At 47.7% G+C, this 23,887-nt stretch overlaps 1 protein-coding gene across 2 annotated transcripts in view; it reads right to left on the bottom strand.

Moving 5' to 3' along the window:
* Positions 1-23,887, bottom strand: part of INPP5D (inositol polyphosphate-5-phosphatase D) — a 136,374-nt gene that overhangs the window by 28,473 nt on the left and 84,014 nt on the right. For both annotated transcript variants that reach the window (XM_036768079.1, XM_036768080.1), the window contains exons 13-21: positions 21,361-21,478; positions 19,185-19,281; positions 16,981-17,119; positions 15,301-15,409; positions 15,116-15,204; positions 13,737-13,818; positions 10,995-11,084; positions 8,389-8,502; positions 6,601-6,683 (exon numbers count right to left, since the gene is read on the bottom strand). In XM_036768079.1, coding sequence (XP_036623974.1) covers positions 6,601-6,683; positions 8,389-8,502; positions 10,995-11,084; positions 13,737-13,818; positions 15,116-15,204; positions 15,301-15,409; positions 16,981-17,119; positions 19,185-19,281; positions 21,361-21,478 — 921 coding nt within the window. The remainder of the gene's footprint in view (positions 1-6,600; positions 6,684-8,388; positions 8,503-10,994; positions 11,085-13,736; positions 13,819-15,115; positions 15,205-15,300; positions 15,410-16,980; positions 17,120-19,184; positions 19,282-21,360; positions 21,479-23,887) is intronic.

The raw sequence follows: 23,887 nt of genomic DNA, 5'->3' as shown, positions 1-23,887 counted from the left end.
AAACTTAACAATTGGCTTTCTAGCAATTTTGAGTTGGCTCCAACAACCCCTGGGTGTGGGGACAAGGAGATGGTAATCTTTCCTTCATTATCAATGATATATATTTCCCTCAGTCCAAAATTCTAAATATTTGAGGGATTCCTTAGGGGAAGACTTCTAGCACAATACCTCAGCTTGAACATAGCAGGTATGCCATAACTGTTTGTTGCAATGAGTTGAACTGAATTTGTATAGGGATTTATCATTATCATAAAGTAATAGATTTAGACATGGAGGGGCCCTTTCATCACCCTATCCCCCTTCCCACTGTGCCCTCTGGATTGCCAATTCTATTGTTAACAAACTGCCCTTTAGATCAGGCCCATCACCTCCTCTCAGACATTTGTTTGGTATTTACTTATATATGTGCCAGTTGTTTCCTCCAAAAGAATGTATGTTCCCTGAGAGGAGGGACAATTTCCTTCTATCTTTGCATCCCAGGCTCTTAGCACGGTGCCTGGACCATAATAGGCACTTAATAAATGCACGTCGAGCATGTCTTCGCATGTATAATTGTTAGCACACTGCTTGCCTTCTCAACGAGAGAGGGAGGGGCTGGAGGAAAGGAGAGAATTTGGAACTCAAAATTTGAAAAGATGAAGATTCAAAATAAATAAATAATTGAAAAATTAAATGCCTGTTGAGTCAAATGAAAATGGGAAACAGGCCCAGAGGGGTGAGGTGATTTTTTATGAGTCATGGGGACTCCCCTACTCCTCATTCTCCCCCACAGCTGGCTGTGCAGGACCTTGGGGCCAGACTTGCTTGTTTTACATCTGCTCCCCTAAGACTATGGCCAGTCAGTCTAGCTCTGAGGAAACCTCCCACTTCTTGACCATCTCCCTCCATAATGGTCTGGCGCTTCATGGCAGAGTGGAGGAGATCCTGGGTTCTCAAGGTGAAGTCAGCAGACACCAAGCTTTGGCCAGCTCTGCCATACAGGAAAAGGCTCCTAGCATGGGCCTGCTGGGTCAATGTATATCTAAGAATCAACTAAGCCCCATCTGAAGAGGCTTGCTTGTGACACAGAGCTGACCACCAAGAGATGAACTTGCTTTTTCCAAAACAATTCACACTTTACCAAAGTGTGGGGTGGGACTTGTGATCAGTGTGGGTGGAAGGAGTGACCACAGCCTCAAGATGACAGCCTTCTGATGGGTTTGCTGAGCCCCCATTATCCCTATAAAAAGCTCTGCTTAGGGATCTGGGGCTTTGTTGGAGGTAAGAACGCTGATTTTCTGGTAGTAATTTCTAATGATAGGGCTAGTCACATCCCTACTCTGCTCCCCAGAGGATGCCACAGTGGGCACACTAGTGGCCAGAAGAAGGAAATTATGAGGGGAAGGATGGTTGTATACTCAGGAAGCAGATGTGTCACTAACCTGAGTGTGTAGGAGGGGCAGCAGGACAGGAAAGGGGCTGGGAGTGGCCTTGTCCTCTGCCATGAAGAGGCTGATAAGTGGCTAAGGTTGAGGGGTTTACATCTGTACGTAGTGAACATTTTGGGGTTTCTGAAAGTTTGCCTGGAATCAATCAATTATCAAATGCCTATTTCTTATTAAATGCCTGCTATATGCCAGGAATTAGGCTAGGCCCTAGGAATCCAAAGGCTGAAGGTCCTCAGGTTACTTATAGTCTCTCAAGAGCTGTAACTAAAAGCTTTTTCACCTGGGGAAAAATAGGCATGTGTGTATAGGGGTAGGTGGGGACTGAGATCCACCTGAGAGGAGGGAGGGGCAGATGAAGCCCAAAGAGGGGCAAACTAGCCCTAAAAAGGGTTGAGGAGGGGAGGGAAGATGGCCTGGAAGAAGGTTATCATGGTACGAGACTCTGGAGCTGTATTGGCTGGTGGTCTTCTAGAAGACAAAGACCTCCAAATCAGTACCATGACCAATGTCCCCATTTGCACTGAGCTAGAAGGCAGATAGGTGGAGCAGTGGATAGAATACCTGGCCTGGAGTCAGGGAAACTCATCTTCATGGGTTCAAATCTGGCCTTAGACATTTACTACCTGTGTGATCTGGGGCAAATCACTTAGTCCTGTTTGCCTCAGTTTCCTCATCTGGAGAGGGAAATGGCAAACCAGCCTAGTACCTTTGCCAAGAAAACCCCAAATAGGGCCACAAAGAGTCAGACACAACTGAACAACAACTAGTTAGCCTTGATAAAAGGCACCCTTTCGATGCATCATAGTTACCTGTGTTTGAGTCTAATTCCCTTACTAGAACAGAAACTCCATGAGGGCAGGAGCTACTTCTTTCCTAACTCTCTGGCTGGTTAAATGCTCTCTGCACATAGTAGGCTTTCAGATGCCACATTTGCTGCTTAAGCTGGTAAAGTAGGGAAGGTCTTCCAACAGAAATTGATGATACTATTCCCCCTCTCCCCCTTTAGAGTAGAAACTCCTTGAAGGCAGGGGTTGTTTTGTTATGCCCTGCTCCCCCCTCCAGTTTCTCCATCTTGCCCCAGCTCACCCCACTGTTTGTGTCCCCATCTCCACAGAAATCTAATTGTGTTCTTTCCCTTTAAATACTCTTTCTCTTCCTTTACTCAGGGCTGTTCGATTTGAGTAATTACTCTGAACAGTTGCTCGTTTCAATAAATCCACATCTAAATTTATATCCGGGTCTCACTCGCTTTTTTTCGGCACAACAGTTTCATTGATTAACTTGTATTTCCAGCACCTAGCACTGTGCCTGGCACGGAACAAGTGCTGAATAAATCCTGCTGATTGATGGCCAAGGAAGCTGTGGTGGGGATTCTTGGTCAAGTAAGGGTTCTGTTGGGTTGCCTCTGAGGGCCCTTCCAACTCAGAGAGATTCTGTGATGAAGAAGCACTGAGGTTCTGAAAGTCGGTCCATCTCATCTGAAACATGGGCTGATGCTTGAATTTCAGATTTGCCTGCCTTTCCCCCATGTTTTAAATTAATTCACACACAGGTCCACCTGGGTGAGCCTCTTTCCTTCTGTAGGTGAGATGACCTTAGTTGGAAGGGCCTGTCAATTGTCTGAGTGAAGGCCCAGAAGTTCTCTCTGAAGTCCTGTCTGCTTATTGCTCGGGCCTGGGAGAGTTCTCTCCCACAGCTGAGTTTTTCCTCTTGAATGTAACCTCACCCGCGCATCGCCAGGAAGGCCTGAAGCACCCTCTCCCTCCTGGTAAAACTATCCAAAATTGGCTGATATTCAGAATCTGCCACCACCCCTCCAGGCTGGGCCTGGGGTCCTCAAGGCATGAGCAATTGCTTTGCCAAGAGGCCTGGTTTTGTTCTGTAACACTTGTGCCTAAATGTTTTCCATTCACATCCTTCCCCGAATCCTTCATTTTGACCTTAAAAACATCAAATTTTCCTCTTACTGGCAACTCACAAACATGACTCAAGCAGACTTCTTTAGCCTCCATCATCACTTTGTGAATCAGGAAGGCAATGGAAAGAGCCTTTGGCAGGGAGGCAGAGGCTCGGTTCAAGCGCCTCCTCTTTTGTGACTGACAAGTCCCCTCCCCTCACTGGCTCTTACTGGATGAGAGGTGGTTGAAATTTCCTTCCACCTCATAGATTCTGAGGCCAAAGGAGCCTCAGAGACCATCTGGGCCAACCCCCTCATTTTACGAAAGAGAAAGCTGAGGCTTAGAGGGGGGCGGTGACTTGACTAAGAGCACACAGGCAATTATTGGGGGAGGAGAGATTCGAGGCCTCCCCAGCGCTCTTTGTTACTGTCTAGTTGCTTCAGTCATGTCCATCTCCTCATGATCCCATTTGGGATTTTGTTTTTGGTTTTCCAGCTCATTTGTCAGATGAGGAAATGGAGGCAAACAGGGTGAAGTGACTTGCCCAGGGTCACACAGCTAGTGAGTGTCTGAGGCTGGATTTGAACTCAGGAAGAGTTTTCCTGATTCCAGGCCAGGAGCTCTATCCACTATGGTGGCTGCCTAGCTGCTTGTGTTTATTGAACACTTAATTATTTCATCACTTTCAATTGCACAAGGCTGTGATGGTGATGGCTCAGTGGATAGCACAGGACCCCAAGCTTGGCATCTTGGGGGCATTTTAAAGGTATAGATGTACAAGGAATGTTAATGTTAGAAAGCAGAGACAACGCCCAGAATGCACTTGGTTTGTGAGTTGCAGTGCTTCCAGGGTCTAGGGCCAGGGTACCTGCAGAAATTCAGCAAACATTTACCTAAGTGCCTGCTCTGCACAGCATTCTCTCTCCCCCTCCCCCCTCCTCTATGTCTTTCTCTTCATCCCTGCCTTCTCCCCCCTCCTCTCTCTCTCTCTCTCTCTCTCTCTCTCTCTTTCTCTCTGTCCCTCTCCCTCCGCCCCTCCCTCCCTCTCTCTTCTTCCCTCCCCCTCTCTCTGCCCCTCCTTCCCCCTCCCTCTCTCTGCCTGTTTTTTTTTTTCCGTCTGTCTCTGGGGGTGTGTGTGTAGGTGGGTAGATTTAGAGATGAGTAGGATGCAGTCCCTTCCCTCATGGAGTTTATAGTAGAGGGGAAAACAGACATACAGAACTAAGTGCATTGCCTCAGGCCCAAATCGAAGGAAACCTCCCCTTTGAGACATTCTCATTCTCCAAGCTGGAGATAACCTCTCCCTCATCTGCTTTCTTAGCCCTTTGCATGAGTAACAGGGTACACAACAGCACTTGCAGTATATTCATCATAATCCAATTGCATCCTAATTACCTGTGCCTCCTGCCAGACTCAGAGGCCCTTGAGGACAGGGATAATGCCCTACTTATCTCTGGGTCTCCCCCAAGGACTTAGTGCAATGAACTACACAGAGCAGACCCTTCCTAAATGTCTGTCAAATTGATGATGGACAAAGGAGGAACCTGAGCATAACAATTGGAGCTGTCCAAGGTAGACTGGGCTGTCTCAATAGCTAGGGAGTTTCTTGTTCCTCGGAGGTGCCCAAGCAGAGGATGGACAACTCTTTGGACACATTGAAAAAGGGATTACTAGATGCTGTGGGTCAGACTTGATGACCCTTGTGGGCCCTTCTGACTTGGGATTCTATAATTTCTTTCATCTGTTAGGATATTTTGTTTTACGGCTAGAGGCAGCTAAGTGCACAGTGGCCGGAGTACTGGGCTTGGAGTCAGGAAGAACTGAGTTCAAATTCAGCTTTAGTTGTGTGACCCTGGGCAAGTCACTTAACCTCTATTTGCTTCAGTTTGCCTCATCTATAAAATTGGGATCATAACAGTACCTACCTCTCAAGGTTGTTGTGAGGATCTAATGAGATATTTGTAAAGTGTTTAGAGTATAGTGTTCGGCACGTGGTAGGTGTTACGTAACTGCCAACTATCATTTTATTATTTATGTTATTGTCATCAACAAAGAATTTATGCACAGGCAGCCAATGAACTGGCGCTGAGACTCTACACTTCGCCAGAGAGTTCTCAGGAAGTAGACACAGTGTGTTGCTGAGACTGGACTTAAAATGCTTTTATTGCGGTAGCACTTTCCAAAGTTTGTGTTCCATTGGCACAGCCTGGGAGCATCCAGGGAGGTCAGAACAAAGCAAAGAAGGCCCCTGGTCCACAAGGAAGGGCCCTAGTCCACTGAGTGAGTTCGTGGGAAGTCACCCAGGATGATCGGGGACAGATGGGCTGTGACCTGCATCATCAGAGGGAATACCCTTATCAACAAGATCACGAAGCCCAGCCGTGTCTGTGTTAATGTATCATGATACTTAAAAGCAATTAATGCATATTTAGGAATGATGGCTACAGGTACATTTTGAATCTCTACTTTTAAAAAAAAATTCCTACACTTGCGCTTAATTTGTTGTTTGTGGTTGTTGTTGAGTGATTTCTGTTGTGTCTGACTCCTCAGGACCCCATTTGGGGTTTTCTTGGCAAAGATACCGGAGGGGTTTGCCATTTCCTTCTTCAGCCCATTCTACAGATGAGGAAGTGGGGCAAACAGGGGCTTGGCCAGGGTCCAACAGCTCGTAAGTGTCCGAGGCCAGACTGGAACTCCAGAAGGTGAGGCATCCTGCCTCTGGCCCCGCACTCTATCCCCTGCAGCGCCACCTAGCTGCCTGCGCTTAGTTACTTTTTTTCTCAATGTAACACATGAGAAGCTAGCTCTTGGACAGCATTTAGTCTTTGCCTTGAGCCGGTCCTCTGGCTGATTGTTTCAAGCCAGCACCTGGGTGGAGACATGATGATGATGATAATATCTCCAATTTGCAAAGCGCTTGGCATGCGTTAACTCACCTGACCCTCGCAACCATCTTGTAAGGTAGGTGCTATTGTTATCTCCACTTCATAGATGAGGAAACAGAGGAACAGAGAGGTTAAGTGACGTACCCAAGGTCACACAGCTAGCAAGTGTCTGAGACAGGATTTGAACTTGGGTCTTCCTGGCTCCAAGACCAACAATGAGCTTATGAGCCAAAGGCATAAGAACATGGCCTCACAGAATCCACTGAACTTGGGGTCCCCATCTCTCGGGGACCTCATCATCCTAATGGTCCATGTTCACTCTGTCAGATTTCATCCCATCCCATTTAGTGATGAAGCCTCCCCCATCCCTGGTCACATTTCTCCAGTCACCTTTGGGAGGTCATCAGCAAACTTCACTACCAGTTCCCCTTCTGTTCCTTCTTCATTCTCTCCTTCCTGGCTCTTCACAAAACCTGGGAGAATGTCAGAGAAGAGAGTGGGTTCTTTCTGCAGGCAGGGCAAGAACCTGGCAGGCAATCCTTGGCCTGCCACTGTGTCTAAGCGTGCCAAGATGCATTTTCCCTGTCTTCTCTGGGTGGTGGTGGTGCATCTTAGGTTGATAGCCTCAGGCTGCTCCAGGGCTGCCTTTCTGGCCCTCTTTGGATGTAGATTTAGTTAGGAGTGCTTCAACAGCACCATCTAACTATTTTTAGGAAATTGATTCTCCCTCCTCCCCTGCCCCCCATTTCTCAACAAAACTGGCACTGGGGAAATCGTCACATCCATGGACAAGATTTGAGGAACATGACAGCCAGCTCTTCCCACAGCCACTCAATATAGCACCCTTTTGAAATTCTAATTTAAGCCTCCTAATATGCCGTTTCCATAGTAATCTATGCAAATGTCTATATACTTTATTAAAGTGTGCCCGCGCCCGCACATGTACACGCAGCCGCATTGTTTTCATAGCTCTCTTTGACATAGCTGTGGGCCAGGGTCACCATGAGGTCTGAGCAGGGAAATGACATTGGATAGTCATTTAGCTTCCTGTGATGATGGAGACCAGGCTGAAGCCCAAAGGGAGGAAGGATGGATCCTGAGGAAGGAGATTCAATGCTGGCACTCCCTATCCAGATGGGCCAGCCTTAGTGTTGGCAGCACAGATGTGCAACCCCCCCCCCCCACCACACACAATCACACCCCCTTTGGAAAGTATCTCAGCTCAGCGCCTCTGAGCACACCCTCTTTCTTGGGGGAGGCTTTTGTCCCTGTTTCCACTCCGCCCCTCAACTAACAGAATTGGAAACCACACAGTACCATTCTTCCTATGAAACAGCCTCAGATTGGAATAATTAGAAATTCACCCCCCAAAAGGTGTTTCCCCAGTTCGGATTTTTTTCAAATGTTAAAAGCTAAATGGAGATTGGGGTACCCAGGTGCATGTATATGGTTTAAGATTAATCCATATCAGAAATGTATTCTCATGCTCCTGGAAGGGGATAGAGAAAGTAACATTTTTCTTGGCTTGTCCAGAAAAGGGGAGGCTGATTGGGAGGGACCAGTCACTACAGCCACCCTATCCCACCCCTGCCAATTCCATTTGGAATTTTACTACTCTGGTCTCCATCATCCACTTGGAACTTGTCTTGGGATTATCCTCCATTGCTTTAAGATGGGGGTTCTTAGTCTTTTGGGCATTTTTTGCAGTCTGGTGAAACCTCTGGAGTCCTCAGAATAACTTTTAAATGCATAAAATAAAATTATAAAGTTATAAAAGAAGCCAATCATACTAAAACATAGTTATCAAATTTTTTAAGTCCACAGGACTTCCCCCATTAAGAACCTCTGCCTTAAGGAGACATAACCTCCCACTCTGAGAAATAATGAAGTGAATTCACCTGAAGAGACTATGTCTTCATCCTCTGTAAGGAACAAGTTCCTTCAGCATGAGGATATTGAAGGGCATCTTCCCACCCCAACCCCTGGTCCTGGAGATTTCTAAATTGGATGAAAGCAGCCCAGATCTCAGCATAAGTGGAAGCTGCCTGTTAGCCTCTATCCCTGAGCCAACTTCGTTCCCCCCTGCTTCTCTGCTCTCCATCAGAGGCAGTGGTGGGCCAAAGGAGGGAGAGCAATGGATATGTGCCCAAGACTGCAGGAAAGTATCAACATCCTTACTTTCTAGGCAGCTGGAATGGAACTCCAGGTAGAATTTGGTCTGTGACTTTGTCTTCAAGGTGGCATAGCACTTCAGGAACTCAATTTGTCCTTGGGAGTCCACATTCCCAGGCCCTAGAATTGGGGAGAATTCAGTTCAACCAAAGAAACATTTGTAAAGTGCCTTCTATGGACTGGGCACTGTGCTAGGTGCTAGATATACAAAGACAATGATGCCTGCCCTCAAAGAGCTTCCATTCTCCTTAGGGAGGCCATTATAGGTTCACAAAGAAGTTAGCGCAAGTGTAACATTTGATCCAGGGTTGGTCTGTGGCCCAAAACTGGCTTAATTCCATTAAGTATCTGGAGGTAAATTTCAGAGAATTTAGGACTAGAAGGACCTAGAGATCAAAAAGTTTTATGAGGAAACCAAGGGCAGCAGATGAAGTGACTTTTGTAGTCTTTGTCCTTGTATGAATGTTATCAAATATATTATTCAATAAGAAATGATGCTCAGTGAATAGAACGCTGAGCCTAGAGTCAGGAAGACTCACCTTTCTGAGTTCAAATCTGGCCTCAGACACTTATTAGCTGTGTGACTCTGGACAAGTCACTTCACTGTTTGCCTCAGTTTCCTCATCTGTAAAATGAGCTGGAGAAGGAAATGGCTAACCACTCTAGTATCTTTGCCAAGAAGACCCCAAGTGGGGTCACAAAGAGTTGGACATGACTGAAACAACTGAACAACAAAACGAACGGATGGCTGAGGAGTGCAGAGGATTTCGAATGAACGGATGCAAAGTGACACCAACAGAACCAAAAGGAAAACAAACACTCCAGTTACGACAATGTCATTGGGCAGCTCAGTGGAACTGAGACCTGGAATCAGAAAGCTCTGAGTTCAAATTCTGCCTTACTTACTAGCTGGGTGACCCTGGGCAAGTTACTTAGTCTGTCTGCTTAGGTTTCCCTACTGGTAAAATGAGAGTACTAGTAGTACCTCCCCCTACCCCAGGGTTGTTGTGAGGAAAAGATGAGGTGATATTTGTGAAGCGCTTTGCAAAGCTTAAAGCACTATATAAATGGTAGCTATCATCATCTTTATTAATAGTAATAAAAATAATAAATGAAAACCATTTAAAGGCGGTGTAACTGAGTAAAGGGAAAATCAATGAGTAGCCACTCGCTAAGCACTCCTTAAAGCTTCCAGTGTGCCAGGCACTGTGCTGGGCAGGCTAAGACGTTAGCCCAGACATCCCTGCCCTTCAGGATGGTACTTTCACACAGAGAGGGGGGGACCTCCCAGGCAGAATGTGGAGGCTTCTTGCATAGCGCTTCACTGGCTTTTATTTGCTTGACTGTCTTCTTTGAAAGCGTGGCTCAATCCATAGGGGAGGGACAATATTTTCAGAATTGACTAAGACACAAAGACAAAAGGCAACAAGGTGCTTTAAAGAAGATGAAATTTCCTACGATCGGATTCTGTCTAGAGTAAAGTGTCTGAACCAGGGTTCTTGAGCTCCGCCCAGTTCTCTTTCTGGATGAGATTGTGTCAGGAGGCACTGAGGGGGCCACGGGATGGGGTCAGCATGGCAGGAGTTAAGGCTGAGTAAGGAAAGTGGGGCCAGATCAAGGAGGCTCAAGAGGCTTCTGGCTGGACTAGGATACTCACATTCCAGTCCTTTTCCCTGGTCCTGGGATGTTTCCCACTTCAAGTCAAGAAGACTGAGAAAGGGAGGTAGTCCTCCTTGACTTCAGGAATATCTGACAAAATGCCACATCAGAAGCTGGGGGGCACAGTGAATAAAGTGCTAGCCTTGGAGTCATGAAGACCTGGGTTCAAATCCTGCCTCAGGCACTTATTAGCCATGTGACCCTGAGCCAGTCCCAGCTTCTGTGTGCCTCAGTTTCCTCATGTGTAAAGTGAGGGGGCTGGGCTCAGTGGTGTCTAAGGCTCATTCCAGTTTAAGTCCATAGTCCTATGATCTGGGTTCAGATTCCAAATTCGGACACTTCCTACCCGTGTGACCCAAGGCCAATTACTTCCCCTCTCCAAGCCCCGATTTCCTCTTCTCTATAAGGAGGAGGTTGGACCGAATGATCTCTAACATTCTGTTGGTTTCTAAGTCTATGATTATATGACTCAAAGGCTCGTAACTGCAGTGTTAGTCACTATTGATCCGACTGCTCAGACGAGGAAACTGGCACAGAGAGGGATGGGTGCTCGCCTGGCCTCTGTGTCAGCTTATCCAGGTGGAAGCCAGGTGTTCCAAGGCCCAGCCCAAGACAGTCCCCCTATGTGGAATGGCCAGCTCAGAAGGGCCGGGGCTTCACTAAAAGCAACGGATTTGAGTGGGAGGAGACCTGGAGAGACCTTGGTCTGAAACCCAGTTTGAATTCCAGCTGCTGCAACCCCGATTCTTCCCCTTTTGGTATTTTGGTTTCCTTATACGTACAATGAGGGTGGAGATTCAAATAACACCCGCCCCCCGCCCTTGCCCAGGGTTTTAGGAAGGAAAGCATTTTGAGCGATCTTAAAGTCCTGGAGACACAGGAGTTAGAATCATTCCCTTCACATTCATATGACTCTGCGCTAAAGAAAACGGACAATGGACCCAGTCACTGACCATTCTTGGAGACAAACTGGGAGGTGACCCCTGCTTCAAATGTGGCAAAGACAGGACTGTGGTCACTTGTCATGATGTCACTGGTGCTACCTGAAAAGGGAAAAAGAAAAAAAAATAAAGTTTGTGTGAGTATGGCAGGTGTGTGTGTACATGTGTGCATGCATGCCCGTGTGTACCCCTCCCCACACACACAGACACAGACACACACACACACACACACACAGACACACACACACACACACACACACAGACACACACACACACACACACACACACACACACACACATATCTGTGCAGGACCAAGGATAGCACCAGGTTCCCGCCTCTTGTTAATTCACTTTCCACCCTATTCCCAGGGTATCTAATCTTTGAGGCAGAATGAAACTGCTCAAATGGAAGCGTCCTCGGGACCCGAGTGAATAAGGTGGGTATCCCAGGCTCTTCCCTGAATCTCAAGGACTCTAAACATAAGCCAGTATCTACTCAGGGTGAGCACATGTAGACCACATGCTCCAGCCTTGCTCCCTAGTCTTCCAGCCTTGGAAGGAAGAAGGTGAGCTTCATCATTTAATAGAAGAAATGGGAGACTGAAAGACTTATCATCATTGCATAGAACCATGGAAGCAGCTGTAAGGGGAAAGCTAGAGGCCTCTCCTAGGAGGATCTTAAGGCTCTCTGGACACTCCTCTTTCCCATCAATCCCTTGGGGGTTCTTCTGGATCTCCAAGGACCAGTCCAAGTATGAAGCAGATGCTCTGTAGAAATTAGAGAGAAGACCAAGCCCCCTGGGTCTGAACATGTTCAAAAATCACACCCTGGGGTAATTCTGGGCTCTCTCAGGAGAAACTTAGAATGGGAACAAGGGGGCTATCAGCCTGGATGCTCCCATATGGGTCCATTAGGGAAAACTGCAGCTGTGATATACTGGAATTTAAGCAATGCATTTGACAAGATCTCTCCAGGCATTCTTACACACGAGATGGAGGGATGTGGCTAGCAATAATCTGGTTAGGTGGGTTCAAAACTGCTTGAAGGAATACATCCAAAGAGTAGCGATGAATTGATTGATATAAATCTGCAGGAAGGCTTGCAGCAGAGTCACTGGGGATCTGTCCTTGGCCAGCTTCTGATAAAGAAGTCTGCCCAGCAGATGATGACACACTTTAAAACCCACACTATCTGAAGTTCTGCTTATGTAAAACATGGCATTGGTTCCATGCAGTAAGAATTCATTATTTGTACAATAGGAACCTAGCTATAATTAATTAGTGGTTGTTGATTAAGTGGATAAAAGCATGTCTTGTGTTTATCAAAATGCACATGACCCAAAGCTTCAAGGAACAGCTAACATGGATGACAATAGATTTTTACAAGATCCCCACAAGCTGAACCAAAGATGAAGTTTAATAGAGATCCGTGATATGCTTTCCTAACTTGTGGTCCATGACTGCCTAGTGTAGGCATGCTGAAATGTGGACATGCCTCAAAAGTCTCTCAACTCTAGTGTAGTCCTCAGATATGGTAGAAGTGATTCTCAGTGAGTTCGATATTAGATATTTCAAGAGTTCCTCACTAAATTCTGAAGTTCTGACTTGCCAGTGATAGGATTCCAGTTTAAAATGAGTAGTTTTTTTTCCAACCAAAGATTTAGAAAGATATGTCTTTCTCCCTTTACTGTATTTAAGCCTTAGGCCCAAGAGATAGTTTAAATGTTTTTCGATACTTAATATATTTTATGCATTTGTAGTTCTTATGGTAAAATGGCCATTTTCCCATTCACCTGTATTAAATCAATCTGTATTGTAATTCACATTGTGATTTCATTGGTGTAGGGAACTTCCAGTGTGGAAATTCCCTCTACTGCAGCAGAATGGTGACTCAACTCTGAGAGCCGCTAGGGTTTGAAAAGTTGGGTAACAACCAGGATGCGTCATCGATAAGATGTAAATTGACTCTAAGACTGATCTAGGGGTGACTATGCCATGCTTTACAGTGACAAATTTTGCTTTTCTTTAAAAAAAATCTCAACAACATAGACTTGTTAAGGAACCACTGAACCAGAGAGATCTTCTCCCTCTTCTCCTTCCCCTCCCTGCTTTGGATTGGAATCGTGACTTCTTTGCCATAGGGGAGTCCGTAGAAGAACTTCCTTCATGGTCTCAGATCAGCACCTACTCTGAAACTTAAGAGTCTTAGCGAGCCACTGCCTTTAGCCCAAATTAATGAATTTTTAGCTCATTAACTTATAGGCAGGTAGACGGCACAGCGGATAGAAGGCTGGACCCAGATTCAGGAAGATGAGTTCAAATTTGGCTTCAGAGACTTACTAGCTGTGTGACCCCGGGCAAGCCATTTAAGCTGCTTGCCTCAGTTTCCTCATCTGTAAAATTGTAATAACCGTAGCAGCTACCTCCCAGAGTTGTTCTGAGGATCAAATGAGACAGTATTTGTAAAGTGCTTAGCACGGTGATCATGTATATTAAATACCCATAGTGGGCACCGTATAAGTGTCAGCTATTATTGCGTTACTCTGGTGCCCGCCTGGTGGTCAGTTAGGTCCCTTAACATCTTGATCATTAGAGTAGAATTGCAGATGTTTCTCTAATTTGCCATGTGGGCAGACTGAAGCCCTGAGAGGTATCCTAAATGACTGTTGGCAGCAGGCCGGCCTTGGAGCTCTTCCTTCCCCTCCTTTGGGCTCTGCATGATGCCCAGGCTGGCGCCACCCTGAGTTTACTCACCATACGACTGGCACACCACATGCATGAGGGGATAGGATTTCCAGAGCACACGATCACACCAAGATGGTAAATTGTATTTCATCTGCCAAGAAAAGACAGGAGAGTTCATCTTTAAAGAATCCTTTCCCCACTTTTCATTGGAAAAAGAGAAAATTAACTCGGCATGAACCATGGTTATTGGTGATTTATAGGTGGCACAGTGGACAGAGCGCTGGGCTTTGGAGTCAATAAGACTCTTCTTCCTGAGTTCAAATCTGGTCTCAGACACATACTACCTGTGTGACCCTGGGCAAGTCACTTCACCCTGTTTGCCTCAGTTTCCTCATCTGCACAATGGGCTAGAGAAGGAAATGGCAAACCCCTCCAGTATCTCTGCCAAGAAAAGCCCACATGGGGTCACAGAGTCATTCACACCTGAAGCGACTGAACAACAACTGGTCTTCTGATCCAAGGGGCTCCAGCTTGGGGACAATTCACAAGCATCTGATTTCTCATGGGGCCGTGGAAGGTGAAGCTGGGATAAGGACCTTAGTGATCATCCATTCCACCTCCCCTCTTGCATTTTGCAGTAGAAGAAAGTGAGACCCAGAGAGTAACCCAGTGACTTACCCAAGGTCACAGAGGTAGTCAGGGGCAAATCTGGAATTTGTACCCAGGCCTCCTGACTGCAAATCCAACACCCTCTCCACTACTCCATGATCCCTCACCATCATGTTCTCCAAAGATGCTATTTATCTTCCCAGCCTAAAGCACCAGCTGTTGGAGTCATATGATGTGGGTTCAAATCCCATCTCTGACACTGACCACCTACCCATGTGACCTTGAGTAGATCACTTCACCTTCCTGGGCCTCAGTTTCCCTATCTGTGAAATTAGGGCCCTTCTGGCTCATCATCTATATTTCTATAACGCTGTCATTTGACCTCCATGGGCTTCTAAGATTCTTTATCTGTAAAGTAAGTGTTTGGGCTAGATGACCTTGGAATGTCCCTCCCATCCCTTGGTCTATGACTGCAAAGGAGCTTAACTCTTCTCTTAGTTTGGTGACACTGGCTCAAAGGAGGTGGCAGAGATCATAGATTTGGGGCTGGGGGACCGCCGAGGCCATCTAGCCCAACCCCCTTCATTTTACAGAAGAAGAAACTGAGGCTTTGATGAATTTGGTGACTTTCCCGAGGTCACGAATAGAATCAGAGATCTTAAGCTGGAAGAGACCCCAGAGGCCATCAAGTCCAGCCCCTCTCCTGCCTTTTACGGATGAGGAAGCAAAAGCCTGGGGAGGTGACTTGTCCAAGGTGACACATTGGAACCCATGCCCCGACTCCCTCCCCAATGCTTTTTCCTGCCGTCCCCGGAGAATGATCACGGACAGGCACCTACCCCCGTGGCTTTCTGCTTAGTGTAGGCGTATTTCTCTCGGGTGTGTCTTTCAAAGCGGTAGGTGGGAGCAAAGGTGATCTCTTCCTCCTCTGAAAGAGAGGGGCCTTCGTTAGAGCCCAGGGCGGGTCTCCTGCTCCTCCAGCTCTCCCCGCCTCCCCACCCTGCCCAGAAGTGTCACCTCTTACCAAAATGCAAGAAGACCTTCTGTTCTTTGCGCTCCATGAGGAGCTGGTCATGAAGCAGCAGCTCTGAAAACTGCTGGTGCCTGATCTTCTGGATGATGTTCTCTGCTTCCTGGAAGGAAGAGGATGCGGGCATTATGGAGGGGCTCGGGCAGCCCTGGGCAGGGCATCCCTGGCTGCAGCAGTCCTGGTTGGGGCAGCCCTGGGCAGGGCAGCCCTGGGTGGGGAATCCTAAGACCTGAAACTGCTCCACCTGCAGCCAGGCTTCGCCGTTGTGGGGGCGGTGTGTGTGTGTGTGTGTGTGTGTGTGTGTGTGTGTGTAGGTTGGGGCTGGGTTCTCATTTCTCTTCATCCTCTGAGGTTTTGTTGTTGTACTAGGAACAGCGTGCAGATATCCTACTCCAAGGCAGCCTGGAAAAGAGTCTAGAACTCACGCCCCGAAGTCTGGAAGACCTGGCAGCCTTCTGCCTTTCTTTGTATTCTTGGACCTCAGCACAGTACCTGGCAAGTAGTAGGCATTTAATAAATGTTTATTGACTGACTGATTGACCTGACTTTAAGTCCCAACTCAGACACATACTAACCATGACTGATAAGTCTTAGGATCCTAGATTTAGAGCTGGAAGTGACCTCAAAGGCATTTAGGGTTAGGGTTCTAGCTCAGCCATTTTCACTTTTATTGCTCAGTCATTTCAGTCGTGTCTGACTCTTCGTGACTCCATTTGGGGTTTTCCTGGCAAAGATACTGGAGTGATTTGCCATTTCCTCCTCTGGCACATTTTACAGATGAAGAAACAGAGGCAAACTGGGTTACGTGATTTGCCAGTCACACAGCTAGTAAGTGTCTGAGTCTAATTTTGAATTCACAAAAATGAGTCTTCCTGATTCCAGGCCTGGCGCTCTGGCCACTGCACCACTTCGCTGTCTTGTTCTCATTTTACAGATCAGGAAACGGAGACCCAGAGAAGATAATGAGATCATGGAGCTTAAGGAGATCTTACAGACAGTCTAGTCCAACTTTCCTCATTTTACAGAGGAAGGACAGGGAGGATGAGTGACTTCTTCAAGGTCACATGCACCCAGGTAGTCACGGAACTAAAGCACTTTGAAAGTCCAAAGCAAATAGTCAACAAAACCAAGGAGCTCATGGTTCTTTGCATGGTTCTTCTCCAAATGCTGGCAGGGACCTCAGAGGCCATAAGGGAGCAGGGTGGTGCAGTGGAGAGGATTCTGGACTTTCAGGCCTTGCCTCGGACTCTTACTGGCTAGGTGACCCCAAGCAAAGCAGGGCAAAGCAATTCGCCTCATCCTCAAAAATGCAATCAGAAGAGCGTCCACCTCACTGGGCTTTGAGAGGATCAGATGAGAGAAGAGAAGGAAAGACCTCTGTCAAACGTTAACGTGCTCCAGAAAAGGCAGCCACCATAATGACTGTCCGAGTTAGCAGTCCCCAGACTCAAGCTCTGCTTGAGCCCTCAGTCAGGACTTCTGAATAAGCAGCCTTCTTTTGCTCGCTTCCTCCCAGGGCTCTGGAGGGGTGCATGGGGGCCCCAGGACTAAGGCTTGGCTGCTCCTCCCTGACTGGAGTGGTCATAGCTTTCAGAAGACGGGGGCAGGGGCAGGGGGAGGGAGAGGGTGCTGGGGACCTGGGAAAAGGCTGTCCTGGGAGAGGCGCTTGCTCACCGAGGGTGGCAGTTCCAGTCTGTAGTTCAGGTCTCCCAGCCAGAAGAGGTGTGTGAAGCGGTGAGTAATGTTGAAGGGGCTTAGCTTCTTGTCTCCCAGGGCCAGGAACCGGAGGATGCTCATGTAGTTCTGATTCCGCCTGAAGGAGTAAGAGACACCACAGCTTGGCACCCGGGCTGGCACTGAGTAGCCTAGTCAGCGAGCTCCTAGGCACAGTGGTGGGCACCCTCAGGGGAAGCCAGGGACATGGGAGGCTTTATTCTGCCTCTTCTGGGGATTCTCAGGACCTCTGCCGCCTTGAACGTCTCTGTCCCAGTGGGCAGCTCCCAACGGGGCTGAAGCTTTTGGGTTGGATGGAGTCAGCTGGAGGCCAGATCACTGTCAGGATGACAGGGCCTTGGAGGGCAAGCCCAATCCCCTCATTTTACAGATAGGATGAATCTGAGCTGAGCCTTCCTGACATGTGCCCCTCCCCCCCATTACGCCCTAAGGCTCTCATGAAAATTCACTCAAAAACACCTCCAAGGCCAGCTCCTTAGCTGAGCTCCTCAGGGACTGAAGGGGCAATCAGCTTTCACTAGGGAAAAAAAATGGCATTTTGAATGGAAGTTCCTTGAGGGCAGGGTCACACCATTATTGTTTGTCAGATGTTAGATAAAGTTTGTTAGCTTTGAATTTGGAAGGGCACTCAAACTGGATCTCTCCCCTATTAATTTGTCATTGTTCAGTTGGGTCCTAATCTTCGTGACCCTGTATGGGGTTTTCTTGGCAAAGATACCGGAGGGGGTCTGCCATTTCCTTTTCCAGCTCATTTTGCAGATGAGGAAACTGAGGCAAACAGGGGTAAATGAATTACCCAGGGTCACAAAGCTTGTAAATGTCGGAGGCTAGATTTGAACTGAAGTCCTCCTGATTTCAGGCCTGGCACTCTATCTACTGCACCGACTTCTGCTCCTCCCCTGCCCCACCCCTATCAACGAAACTGAGGTTTTAGGCATTAGCTAAATCCAGATCAAGAAATTACTAGAAATTTTTCTCATTCTCTAGACAAGACTCCCACCCACACCCCCTCAGGTGTCCACATTCCCTCTTTTCTTAATTTATCTTGTTTTAGCTGATCTGTATTAAGGGCAGCTAGGTGGTGCAGCATATTGAGTGCCAGGGTTTGAGTTAGGATGGACCTGAGTTCAAATCTGGCCTCAGACACTTGGTAGCTGTGGGACCCTGAGCAAGTCACTTAACCCTTTTTGCCTCGGTTTCCTCCTCTATAAAATGGGGACAATATATAGACAGCACCTACCTCCCAGGGTTGTTCTGTGTCTCCAGTGAGATGATATTTGCGAAATGTCTGGCACATAGCTGGCACTATGTAAATATGAGCTGCCATTATTGTAGTTATATAATTATAATGTGTCCCTGGTAAAAGGCAAGCTCCTGGAGGGCGAACACTAGGTCCTTTGTTATCTTTGTCTTTCCTGTGCTTCAAACGGTGCCTGGCACACAGTAAGTGCCTAACAAATGCTTGTGGAATTTCAATTTGTTGGCCAAGCTTGAGCCCAGAGAATGGGGTAAGGGGCATTTTCCTCCCGCCCTTCCTGGTGGATGTGGGGGACCATGGGTATGGAATACTGCACACACCATCAGACTTGGTCCATGTGGCGGCTCATTTTATTAAACTGTTTTCTCCTCCTCTTATTATAGACACAGGACATTTCAGACTTGGTCTATGTGGTGGCTAATTGGATCAAGGCTTCTTTCTTTTATCTTTTTTTTTCTTCTCTACCTCACTTATAAGTGATGGATCTCTAGGGGGAAGAGTGGCAATGCTATATTCAGAAGCTTTTGGGACACCTTTTGGTGCACAAAAATGATTTATAAACAATAACTTCCACTTGCAAAGACACCCCAATCTCAGTCTTTTCCAAGGCAAAGACCTTTGGACTCCTGTTCTAGGCATTAACTAGACTCCTAAATTCTGGCCAAGTCTCTTCCATTCTCCAGGCCATCCACACCTCTCCTCAAAGGCCCTCACTATCTTCCTTCGGCCCCACGTTGGGACCCAAGGTGACCTGAGCCCCCTATGATGACGAGCCCGTGACACCTGACTCAGCAGCTGCTGGCCAGGGAGAAGATCTGAAGGCGCTCAGGAACACACCAGAGCAGTCTGTCCCGATGGGAGCTTTCTGGAGCTCAGTGCATTTTACCTAAGTTTCTTTTCACTTCCTGAAGTTAAGTGGCTGTTGACAAATCCCAAGGAGGTTCCATTGAACATGAATGACACACCCACCGCTCCTTTATTACCTAGGGAAGAGGAAAGAGCAGAACACTGTTATCAAGGCAAAGATTCAATCTGCCCTGGACAAGACGGACAACAGATACATGCAAGCATAGGACAGTCAGAGGAGGGTGAAGGGCTAGCAAAGAGGAGAAAAGGGAGACAAAGAAGGAAAGAACCTGCCTTCGTTTGGGGGTAGGGGAGACATGACAGATGATGGGAGATGATTGGTACGATTTCCCAGGGAAGGTTCAGGAAAACATATAAGACTGGACTTTCAAAAAAGAGGCTGTTTCTGAGAGAGTGCCAAAATATTCAAAAAGAATCATGGACATAGGGCTGATGACAAAACCAGAATTTCTCTCCCTACTAAACGGAGTGGGGGAGGGGGGAGGGGAGCACAGGGGAAATCTGTCAGCTTCAGGATTTTTAGCAGCATTTGGGAAAGTACAGGAAGCGACAGAACCACGTCTTATCTCCTGAGGATAACTGAGGAAAACCCCAAAGCTTTAGGCCTTGGGAGAGCAAGGTAAGGCAGATGAAGAGAACAGGCAGAAGGGTGAGAGCTGAGCATCACGTGCCAGATCCAGAGACTGTGGAGAACAGGAGAAAGGGTTGGGGGTGGGGAAAGGTGTCGACTTGAGTTTGAGCATCCGAGTGAGTTCCTATTGAATAGTCTCAATCCTCTCACCTACAGAATAGACTGAAGTTTGACTATCTTCCCAGAGTCCTAACTAAGGTGGGGTGACTGGAGTTTTGACCTCGGGTCCTGACATTTAAAGGGTGCTGCCGGCACTTGTTCCCCTTTAGCAGACAAGCATCTCCTTCTCATTGAGAATGTTGCTGTTGAGTCATGTCTGACTCTCCATGACCCCATTTGGGGTTTTCTTGGCCAAGATACTGGAGTGGTTGGCCATTTCCTTCTCCAACTCATTTTACAGATGAGATAACTGAGGTAAACCAGGTTAAGTGACTTGCTCAGGGTCACCCAGCTAGGAAGAATCTAAGGCTAAGTTGATCCTTCCTGACTCCAAGCCCAGTGCTCTGCCCATTGCACCATCTTTGATTCAATGACCACAAGTAGAGGGAAGCCCACTGTTTCCCATGGCAGCCTATTCAACTTTGGTGGGAAATCTCTCCTCTTTGCCACTTCCTCTCACTGCCACTGGACCTGCTCTCTAAGGCCAAATAGAATCCCTCTTCATTAGGACAGTGCTTCAGGTATAACAACACTTAACCATGCCACCCTGAGTTTTCTCTTCTCCAGAAGAAACAGTCTAAGTTCCTGTGGCCAGGCTTTGTATAGTGTGGCCATGATTCCTTTCACTGTCCTGACCACCTCCTCTGTCTGCTCTCCAGATTATCAATGTCCTCTCTAAAATGTGGGGCCTCAGAAAGGTCTGACCAGAGTAGAGGTCAGTAGGACTGATCACTACCGTGTGTGCCCTGAACATCATCTCACTCTCTTAGCCTCACTCCACTGCTAACTCGGCCTTGCCCTTGCTGGCATGACCACAACTCCCTTCACTGTCCTGGCTGCCTCCTCTGTCTGCTCTCCAGATTATCAATGTCCTCTCTAAAATGTGGGGCCTCAGAAAGGTCTGACCAGAGTAGAGGTCAGTAGGACTGATCACTACCGTGTGTGCCCTGAACATCGTCTCACTCTCTTAGCCTCACTCCACTGCTAACTCGGCCTTGCCCTTGCTGGCATGACCACAACTCCCTTCACTGTCTTGGCTGCCTCCTCTGTCTGCTCTCCAGATTATCAATGTCCTCTCTAAAATGTGGGGCCTCAGAAAGGTCTGACCAGAGTAGAGGTCAGTAGGACTGATCACTACCATGTGTGCCCTGAACATCGTCTCACTCTCTTAGCCTCACTCCACTGCTAACTCGGCCTTGCCCTTGCTGGCTGACATATGCCAGTGACTTCTCCCTCGGCTTCTCCCAGAAGGCCACTCACTGCTTCTTCTTGCCTTTGCTCTCTTTTTCTAGAGACCCCTGCTGGTTCTTGCAGGAATTCTAGGGGATTCTCAGGTTGGTAGGGAAACACCCATCCATGCAGCCATGTGAGAGAAAAGGGGACTTTGTTTCCTCCTCATTCTTACCGAGAGTGTTGGCAATCCCGGTCTTCACATTGTTCGTGCAGATGTGGCTGATCCTGTTTTCATGTTCTGACTTGGCCAGCACGACAATCCGAATGTTCCAGAGGGTGTGAATGGCTATCTAGCATGGGAGACAAACAGGGTGTTGCAAGCATGGTGCATCCTGGGAGGGGGTGCTAAGGGGCCCATTGGTAGCAGAGAGGGAAGGAAGCATCTGACTAAAAATCAGGGGCAGGGGGCAATGGTTTGCAAACTGCCTAGGAGTCAGTGATGTTGCACAGAAGCTGAGACCACAGATGGGGCCTCTGGCAGCATTGGAGGGGCATCACCTCCAGAATTTCAGAGGTGTTAGCCCAATTGCCCTCTGGCCTATCTGGAGCATATCTGGTGCAATGTGGTCAGTTCTAGGCACCAGAGTTTGGGGACACTGATAAGCTGGGGAGCAGCAGGACAACAAGAACGGCGAAGGGAGTGTAGGATCATAGATGCAGAACTGCAAAGAACCTCGGCAATCATTGAATCCAATTCCCTCATTTGGCAGATGAGGAAACTGAGACACAGGAATGGTAAGTGCCTTGCCCAGGGTCACATAGCTAACAAGTGTCTGAGCAAGACTTGAACCCACATCTTCCATACTCGAAGTTCACTGTTCTGTCCATGGTGTGGCTCATACCACAGACTGAATGAGGATTCATTAAAGGAACAGGACATTTAGTCTGGAGAAGAAAAGGTTCAGAGGGGAGCAACAGAGGTCCCTTCAAGTATAATGTAATTCTGATGTGGGAGAGGGGAGGGCTTGGGCTGGTTGTACTTGGCCCCAGAAACAGAGCATTGGGGAGGGCTCCCAAAGAGGCTGACCTGGGCTGGGTGGCTGGACCCGGGCCAGATGGCCAGACCTGGGTGGCCAGACCTGGGCTGGATTGCCAGTCCCGGATGAGGTGGCCAGACCTGGGCTGGGTGGCCCGACATGGGCTGAGTGGCAGAACCTGGGCCGGATTGCCAGACCCATTTCCTAACAATGAGAGCCACCCCCTAGCAAAATGGGCTGCCTTGGGGTACAGCGGCTTCTCCCCTTCGAGGACTAGAGTCTTTTCAACACTACTTACTGCTTGGGTTTCTCATAGAATGGATTTTTGTTCAGGTGGAGAGTGGAATAGTTGGTCTTGGACATGCCTTCCCACTCAGAAATTCTGTGCTTGTCTGACTGGAGGCAGAGGGGTGGCTGGTGGTGGGAGGAGGGCTGGGGACAAGCAGAGGAGGAACATCTACACTGTCTTCAAAGGAGGTAACCAAACAATTCCTTTGACTGCCCTAGCTTCTTTCCTCGGGTCTTTATGCTTATTAGAATCAAGTACCCCTTCAAAGGGCAGCTCTGAGAACAGCCTGGCCTACATTTCTATCTGCATCCCCAGAACTTAGCGCAGTGGTGTGCACATAGAAGGCCCTTAAGAAATGCTCCATTCACTCAAAAACTCCAACTGCTGTGAAAAGCAGACAATTTGCTGGGCCGTCCATTCCCATGATGGCCTGAGGCATGTGAGTGGGTCTGATGCCGAGCACCAACCTTCTGACCTATGATTTCATTGGTAGGAACTCCCAGAGGGGAAACTCCTTCTATCAACGCAGGCCAGCCCCTGTTAGGCAACATAGATAAAGCTTCCTGCGTCCACGGAGCCAGGATGAGTAGAGGGGCAGGCCGTGACCCGAGGTCTGTTTGACTCTGAGGCCAGCTCTCCTCTGACCATTATACCACACTACCTCTCACTGTGCACATAGTAGGGAGTGTTTAAAATAGTTATTGAACTTATTGTGGTAGAAAAGGGAGAATAAGAGCCACCTACAATAATTTCAAGGACCACCATGTGAAAAAGAGATTGGATTTACTCTGCTTGGACCCAGAGGGAAGACTTAGTAGCAATGGAGGAAAGGGAAGAGGCAGGAAGTTACAGGGGAAAGCTTGCTAACAATTGAACTGTCCAAAAGGGAAATGGGTTACCTCCTAAGGTACTGAGTTCCCCATCACTAGAGCTATTTAAGCAGAGTGTACCTAGAACCATTTTATAAGCTCATTGATTTCATGTGCTCACAGTAGGAAGTGTTTAAAATAGTTGTTGAATTCATTATGGCAAAAAGGGGAGAATAAGAGCTGTCTTCCCCCCCTCCCCCATCTTTTCTTCTCCAAACTAAACATTCCTCATTCCTTCCAAGAATTTCCATATGGTGCAGGCTCATTGCCTCTTGCTGCCCAATCACCTTGATGTATTCTTCAGCTGATTACTGTCCTTCCTAACGTGTGGTACCTTGTGTGGAAGCCACTACTTCCAACATGTCTGACTGAGGCAGGGGCCAGTGGGACCAGTCCCTCCTATATTCTGACCAGTGAAGATGTGGGCTCCCTTCTCTAAACAGTCCAATCATCAGGACATTACTCCTAGTCAGGAGACTGGAACGAGGTGACTATTTCACAGAAAACCCTGAGCATGATGCCAAAGTGAGGCCTATGGCCTCACTGATCAGAATTGCCAAAAGA

The sequence above is a fragment of the Trichosurus vulpecula genome, chromosome 7 (genome assembly GCF_011100635.1).
Source record: "Trichosurus vulpecula isolate mTriVul1 chromosome 7, mTriVul1.pri, whole genome shotgun sequence".
Lineage (NCBI taxonomy): Eukaryota > Metazoa > Chordata > Mammalia > Diprotodontia > Phalangeridae > Trichosurus > Trichosurus vulpecula.
The sequence above is the reverse complement of the archived record's forward strand: the minus strand, read 5'-3'. Positions and strand labels throughout refer to the sequence as shown.